Source organism: Sinocyclocheilus grahami, unplaced genomic scaffold, assembly GCF_001515645.1.
Source record: "Sinocyclocheilus grahami isolate Dianchi unplaced genomic scaffold, SAMN03320097.WGS_v1.1 scaffold803.1, whole genome shotgun sequence".
Lineage (NCBI taxonomy): Eukaryota > Metazoa > Chordata > Actinopteri > Cypriniformes > Cyprinidae > Sinocyclocheilus > Sinocyclocheilus grahami.
The window spans coordinates 163937-172405 of record NW_015505982.1 but is presented as its reverse complement, the minus strand read 5'-3'; the positions used below and the strand labels follow the sequence as shown (position 1 = coordinate 172405).

Here is an 8469-nt window from a genome sequence, read left to right as displayed (position 1 = left end):
GTGATTGGCCGAATACCTCAAGCGTGAAACGGAAATGTTACGCCCCTCACCATACTGTGATGCCGTGTCCCGCCGGGAGCAACGAGACAAAAACATTCAAACCCATTACAAACGAGGCATTTGTTGCATCCAGTGGGGACATAATTACTGATTCTAATTACTTATACTGTCTTCAGCGGCCTAGCGGAAGCCCCGGCTTAGCGTGAGCTGAGGCTGGGATAGAGTGAGCAGAGGCGGCAGGGTTGAGAATGGCGCAGCCGGCAGATCCGACGAAGGAACGGCAAGCACATGTGATTACCCCGGGCTTCGTCCACAGTGAAAGCCGATCCGGCGATCCACAGCACTAATTTGATGTATTCCCTCAGCAACCAGCAGGGATCAGCTCTAGGCATGAAGAAGTGGATATCGTCCTCTTTTGGAAGACCAAACAAAGTAGTTTCGCTTTCACAACGAAGCACACAGCGTCTTCAGGACATGGCGGAAAGCGGCAACAATACTCCAGCGAGAATAAAAGTTACGCCTTCTTTCTTTGTGTGAACATTTGGGCGGCGTTATGCAAATCTTCCCACATAGTGACGTAGACATGTGGGGGCGTGTTAGAATGAGCCATTTTAGGTAGGTGTGGCTGACTCTTAACTTTTATAAAGACTATCTCTTTGGATTTGAGACTTTAGTCTTTGCAATTTTACAGATCTTCTTTATGCACCAAGAGCTTGTAACACTCCAAAGAGAAAGGAAAAATTGAAATCGCATCATCATCTTTAATGAATCGGACACTGATATGGCTGCTCAGAGCAAGTGACGATTTCTCCAGTTCAAAATAATGAGGAACAATATGTTTTTAAGAAATGTACTGGAGTTAAAATTACAATATTATGCTTTGGAATGTAGTTAAGTATACGTTTCCCAAAATAAAAATACCCCAACAACTTACTGTACTTAAGTACAGTAATGAAGTAAAAATATGTACTGTAACACTGATTTATTTATTTTTTGTTTGTAATCAGGGGAGTGTTTAAAGGTTTGGGGGCACTAAGCAAGTGGTCCATGGGGTGTCCTCTAATTGGAAATGGCATCCTGTGGGGGCCCCCCTGGTGCATGGTGCCTAAAAATGCTACTGTTTGGAATTCATTCTCATAAAACAACTGTCAATAACATCTCCATCATAATCATACAGCCTGCAGCCAGGAGAGTATATATGCATACAGTATGCTTACATGGACAACAATATTCTGATTTTAACACGATTAAGACAATACTCAAAGAATCTACCGTGTAAACATTTTTAATTACCTTAATCCGGCTAAAGTCATAAATCAAAGTAAACACAAATTGCATTAATACATGTGGAGTATTCCTATTTTAGTCACATTATTGAAGTGCAGTATAGACACGTAAACACCTTAATCACTTTTTTTCTGTTATGTAAGACTTTTTGACGCATTTTGCGAAAGGATACACACACGGTAGTGGTCAACCATTTGATGGCAAACAAAAGAGCATGGCTTCAACAGCGCCATTGTCTGTTTGCACGTGTAGCATGACAAAGAATTAACTGCACTTGAAGCTTTGGAAAAATGTAAAATTAAACACCCCAAATTGTATATGGTACCATAACGAAGACAAACTGTATGTTGATACGTAAAATTCTGAAGGGAATGTCTGATGGCGTCACGTGGGGACATAATGACGTGTGCCATTAATTGATTTATGTTCTATAACATGTAAAACGGGAACATGAAAGGAATATTCTAAAAACAACTTGCGTAAACACCTTAATCATAATATTGTCTTATTCAGAATAAGGTAAATAATTAGATTACTGATGTCCATGTAATCATACCCATAGAGACCTATACCCCACTCTCGGCATATGCTGACAAATCAACTAAATCAGTGGGAGTGGAGAGAGGTAAGTGGAGTAAATGATAATGAGCTCCACCTGCGCTACATACCGGTCTCAAGTCCCATGAAGGAGCTTCGGAAAGATAAAAGAAGGAGTGATGACAGTGAAGGACGAGAGAGGACCAGGCCTGGGACATTTTAGTTGTGCTTTTGTTTATGTTTATGAGGCAGTCGTTTGTGAGAGGTTACCGCTTACTTTCTCTTTGGTGTTTATTTTGTAATTAAAGTTATGTTAAATGTCTGCTGGTTATTATGAACATTGTTATAGTGTTATACTTGGTGCTTTTCCAGCAGTCGACAGTATCTAGACAATGTTCACAGATATCAACCACAAATTTTTCTCTGACTTCATGATGCTTCTCCACAATGTAAACTTTGTCACATAGTTCACATAAAATAGTGGCCACTGAATCCTGAATCTTCTGTGGATTGATCCTTAAATCATGCTGACTCAGGGTTTAGCTTTGGTTTAACCAGATTACATTACAGTAATCCTCTTCAACAAAGTTCATCAAAACTCCTCAAAGTTTGTGTCAAATACACTCTACCTTCATATAAGCATGAATGTCTAATCTGGCTTGGATGATCGACTTCGCAGAGTTCTTTCAGTTTATTTTTTTTCTGATGGCATGTTCCACAATGACAACAATGGTTGCTTTATGATTTTGAAGAGCAGATGCACCCATCCGTTTTGTCAATCCTGGTGTAGGCTGCAGCTCCAGCTATTGCTTTAGAACTACCATACTGCGTTGTAAGGAAGGTCAGGTTGTAATACCCCATATTAATGCAAAATTTATCCAACCAATCCAACTGTTGTCATAAGTTTGTGGGTGGGACTCCAGGGGTGTTGCATTGTCATCAGACATTGCTGGTGTGCTCTCAGTAGTAGTAAATGTTGAAATTAAGAGGCATTTTGTGGGGCTGGGAACGCCTGGTCTAGGTGAAACAACTTCACCTTTACAGAACTGTACTGATCCTACATGTCACAACATCTAAACATTTTGTCAATACATGTAAACATGCATTCAGTTAGACAAAACCTTTCTACTGGGATCCTCAAACACCTGGAACCTCATGTCAGGAGTCATGGTGTCCCACTCTGCCATGTACATCCAAACATGATTATAGAACAACCACCAGTTTTTGGCAGGAAAAATTAGACAGGGGTCCTGTAATGTAAAATCATCTTCAGTATCCACAGCATATAGTTTCACAGTCCGCATCACTTTGTCACACATACCTTCCTACATGATTATACAACAAAGTAGTTGTTTATTGTTATTGCCATGTCAGCATCTAAGGCTAACTTCATGGCAAAACTGTGTTGGAATAATACAAGAGTTACATAATCACAAAATAAAAAGCAAACACGAAAAATACAGCAGTTGCAATTATACAAGATTTCTTCTCAAATTAATATATGATAAAAAAAAATCTAAAATCCTTTCTGGTAAAACTCAGTCCCTGAGTTAGCGTACATCATAAAAAAGTTTTCTACTTGCATCAAAACCGGGACAGTCCAATAAAATATTTTTAATGGAAAAGGGGGTCTAGCAGGACATGCATAGAGTTGGGTCTTTGATTATAAAATTAAAACAGGTCATAAATCTTAAATCTGTTACATCGGACACCACTCTGCAGGTATAGGCCCTACAAAATCAAATAATGTCATTGGCAGGAACACTTCAGAAAGAGAGTGAATATGCTTGTTTACCACGAAAATATTATCAATATGATTGTGTAAACAAAAATCTAAGCCAGATTCATCTTCTGCATATCAAAGCAATTTCTGAGTTTTATCATCTCTGTTAGGCATTAGGAAGGTAGGTCCACCGAGGTTTGGCCATCAAAGTTCTCATAAAGCAAAAAAGGCAGTATGCGTGTGTTTTTTAATGCGACGCAGATACACTGAAGAGTTTGAATAAACTGTAAATCCAGCATAGAGGGGTTCAGTGAATGTGTGTGTGAATGTGTGTAAGTGTGTGAGTTTGTGTGTAAGTGTGTCAGAGACGCTGTAGAAGGACAGAGTGCCAGCCAACACATCAACATACACTCCTATTCTCTTACAGGAGCCTGAAGGAGCAGATATTTCAGTTTTCTTATTATTGTGACGGGCAATGAACCTGTTACCAGAGCAGAACAGACTCCAGGACTTCTCATTATATCCAAACCAACAGTCATCACTCAGTCCTTTCTTCTTGATTCCTTTATACGTCACTGCTATTTTAGCAGATCCACTCCGTTCAGCCTCCCAGTAACAGCGCTCAGTCAGACTCTCAACACACATAACCTGAGGACGCACATCAAATCTCTCTGGATGATCGGGATATGTCTGCTGCTCTTCCACACGTTTCACCTTTCTTTTCTTTTCATACAGAATGAGGCGAGTGTTTGCTGTGTTTGGATCCAGTGTGAGATCACGGGCATCTGAACACAAGAACACACATTACAAGAGACACATTTACAACAACTAAACAACAAACAAGAAAACTGTGTGTCTGTTTGTGGACTTACATTTGCATAGCCTTGATGTTATCATGAACTCTCCTCTATGACCCACACTAGAAAACACAGACAGACAGACAGACAGACAGACAGACACACACACACACACACACACACACTTTATAACTTTGCCAGTAGACCTGCAGAAAAGTGAATTAAAGTAATCAAGCCTAGATGTAATAAAGGCATGACTAAGCCTCTTTGCATCAGTCCTAGAAAGAAATGGTCACACCATAAAATTTTTTTTTTTTTTAAATCACACCCAAATTCTCCACCTGCACAGTAGATTAGGCTACTGTCCACAGTAAATTTAAAGTTACTGTGGTAACACTTTATTTTAGGGTCTCTTAACTAGTTGCTTATTAGCATGCATATTACTAGAATATTAGCCATTTATTAGTACTAATTAAGCACATATTAATGCCTTATTCTACATTACCTTATTCTACATCCCTAATCCGACCCAATGCCTAAACTTAGCAACTACCTTAATAACTATTAATAAGCAGCAAGTTAGGAATGTATTGAGGGAAAAGTCATAGTGAATAATTGTTCCCTATTCTAAAGTGTTACCATTATTACATTTATTAACAGTAGTTGGAATGCCCTTCTCAGGCACCGAGAAATAAGATGCTGCGTCATGTTGATGCTATGGTAATGCCAATATCCACTGTGCCATACAGACCAAATGCCTGCCCACCCATGCTGTGAAACTTAACACAGAGTTGAGTCAAGAGAGACTTAGGTCCTCAAGAGACAGTCCCCCTTATGTTCTTCTGGCCAGGGACCATTGCAATTTTGGATGAATGAATGAGGCATTTATATAGCGCTATACTATGTAGTACTGTACACCAAAGGCACTTTACAAACATATGAGGGTATCTCTCCTCATCCACCACCAGTGTGCAGCATCCACCTGGATGATACAATGACAGCCATAGTACAATGGCGCCAGTGTGCTCACCACACACCAGGAAAGAAGAGAGATTGATTTTGAATTCAGTGAAATGGGGATTATTAGGCTATAATTGAAATGGGCCAGTGGAGGGAATTTGGCCAGGACACACCCCTACTCTGTGACATGGGGTTTTTAATGACAACAGAGAGTCCGGAACTTGGTTTAACGTCTCATCAGAAGGACTGTGCTTTTGTAAAGTATAGTGGTCTCCGTCACTATACTGGGGCACTAGGACCCACACAGACCACAGGGTGAGCACCCCCTGCTGGCCTCACTAACACATCTTCCAGCAGCAACCAAATTTTCCCTAGTTTTGTCCATGTAATGATCAGGGTCAACCCTGCTTAGCTTCAGTGGACAACCAGTCTTGAGATCAGCTGCTAAATGGCCTGGTCCTAGTAACAAAATATATGTAGGAGCAGAGCTAATTAGGGAGGTTGCAGCTATAGCTACATCCACCAATAACATTCCAACTGGAAGAGAGCGGGCTACTGTGCCATGGGTCATATGATGCGATTTCAAGTTTTCCTTTCTCTTTGGAGTGTTACAAGCTGATTGTGCATAGATAAGATCCCTGAAGTAGCAAAGACTAAAGTCTCAAAACCAAAGAGATATTTTTTATCAAAGTTAAGACTCTGCCACGCCCCCCTAAAACGGCTTGTCTAACACACCCCACATATCTACCTCACTATGTGGAAATATTTGCATAATGCCGCCCAAATGTGCACACAAAGAAAGAAGGCGTGGTTTCAGTAACTGCAGTTAGTGTTGAAGACGCTCCCATGTCAGGGAGACGCTGTGTGTTTCTAGGCGAAAGCAAAAACACTTTATTTGGCCTTCCGAAAGTAGATGCATTTAGGAATCTTTAAGATTACTTACAACAGAACAGCAATGCATTTTATGGACAACCGTTTTGTGGACCTAGGAGAGAAGGTAATTCTGACTTTGATATGACAATCTGGCGCTTCTGAATCAGCTACTGCTTTGTTATTAGTTTAAGTATTTGCTATTGACTGTTCAAATGTGGAGTTTTGCGCATCGTGTGTGTGTGTGTGAGAGAGAGAGAGCGAGAGAGAGAGAGAGAGAGAAAGAGCGAGAGAGAGAGAGAGAGAAAGAGAGAGAGAGAAAGAGAGAGAAAGAGAGAGAGAGAGAGAGACAGGGTCACATCACAGTGGAGTCAGCTGTCTTAACCGTGGCTTGTGTACTGCAAACACATATTACACCAAATACACAAAATAATTATCTTTAAAAAAACATATGACCCCTTTAAAAGCAACCTAACTTAGTGGAGCGTATATACAAGCATACAGTCTTCAGAACTGGATGGACTAGACCTAGTCCTCTTAAGAGGAAAAAGCAAGACCACTTTAGAGGATCCTGAAAATGGGGTGTCACTGACTCAACATTCTCATCCTCTACCGCCACTTTCCTAGCAGACCAGCAGGGAATCCCTCAAGAGACCACAATAGGTCTCATCTGCTGGAACTACGGCAAATAGTATAGGTGCCAACATGCCACACCTTCAGTGTCAGCAGGGCATCAACAGGACACCCTCCCTGGCATGCAACTGCAGTAACCACCCTACTTCTGTACTGATACTCAAATATAGATTTGAGGGGCAGAAAATAGGATGCCTGTAGGCATACAACCACCATAACTGCCCAGCACATCTACACTGCCCTTAGGGAAGCAAGCCAACACATTCTACTCCGACTACTAGCTCCAGGTGAAGGCTGAATGGGACAACTGAAAAAGTGAGTCACCAAAGCCCTGATCCTCTAATGGTTGAAATGTCTTTTAGAAGGTTCTACCAAGAAGCCATGCTGACACCACAAAGCCACCTCGAGCCAATGCTGAAGAGGGTGACAAAAAAAAGCACACACTATGCTTTTCTATTTCTCTAAACTGTCATAATCCCATTTCTCGCAAACCAACTGCAACTCTGTCAACATTCCTGCACAAAGCATACTGCATGGGTGTATCTACATCTACACTATCTACTCAAGCCACAGTGCTGGAGAGGAGCAACAGAGAAAGTGGAAAGTCAACTCAGATTTCTTGCTTTATCAACCCACCCATCCATTCCTAGTAACCCCAGAAAGCATGCTGCCACGTGTGTACCTAAACTGACAATATCACCTCCAGCCACACTGCTAGAGGGGGGCAACAGTGAGTCAGAAAGACAACACCAACATCCAACTCTACTGACTCACCCATTCCTACAGAAAGTGTATTAACGCAGACTTACACACAACTACACCACTTCTAAGGGTTATTCACATTCTGCTCAGCAGCCCCGGCTATGCAGGAGGGAGGGCACCCTACAAAGCGAAGGAGTCACCTCATCTCATAGCGACCAACAGCTTCAGTAGACCTCAGCAGTATAACAGCCTCATCCCCTAACAAACAGTAACAATGGGTGCTAGGGAATTTATTCTTGGCCATACACTAAGCCATTAGAGATATACAGAGTATAGCTACGAAACTCACTCTATTACCACTAGTACCCATGTTCCCACTGAAGCAACCCTTAAACAGGAAAGGATAACTCTACTTAAAACCCTAATAATTATTTAGGGGAGGGAGACAAAATGAGAAAATGAGAACTAGAGAACCCACACAAAATAACACTTAGCTCTGTGCTAAAGCATGGTAATAACACCATGAAAGAGAAAGTTGTTGTAACTCAGGCATACAATGTCCAATCTGCCCCAAACTTCAAATGTTTGATAAGAGTCCAGGCCTGAAGACATCTACATGCCAATATTCAGTTAGTCATAGCACCACCTGCTGGCATTTTTTCACATTTCATGTTTTACACTGTAATGTACTCCCAGCAACATATTAAATTATGCCATTAAATGCCAAACATGCTAGAAAACGCTAAAACATGCTATCAACACTTAAGTCTAAACATAAGTGTAAAAGCATGCTATTAACACCATGAAAAAGGAAGTTGTTTTAACTTAGACATACAATGTCCAACCTGCCCCAAACATCATATTTTTGATAAAAATCCTGGCCTTAAAGGGGTCATATGATGCGATTTCTATTTTTTTTCTTTTCTTTAGTGTGTTATGTAGCTATTTGTGCATGTATAA

General features: G+C 40.9%; 1 protein-coding gene across 1 annotated transcript in view; it reads right to left on the bottom strand.

Moving 5' to 3' along the window:
- Positions 1-3760: 3760 nt before the first annotated feature.
- The window catches only part of LOC107562032 (protein NLRC3-like), a 73378-nt gene continuing 68669 nt past the window's right edge, over positions 3761-8469 (bottom strand). The window contains exons 5-6 of the mRNA XM_016246597.1: positions 4420-4466; positions 3761-4338 (exon numbers count right to left, since the gene is read on the bottom strand). Of these exons, the coding sequence (XP_016102083.1) occupies positions 3761-4338; positions 4420-4466 (625 nt within the window). The remainder of the gene's footprint in view (positions 4339-4419; positions 4467-8469) is intronic.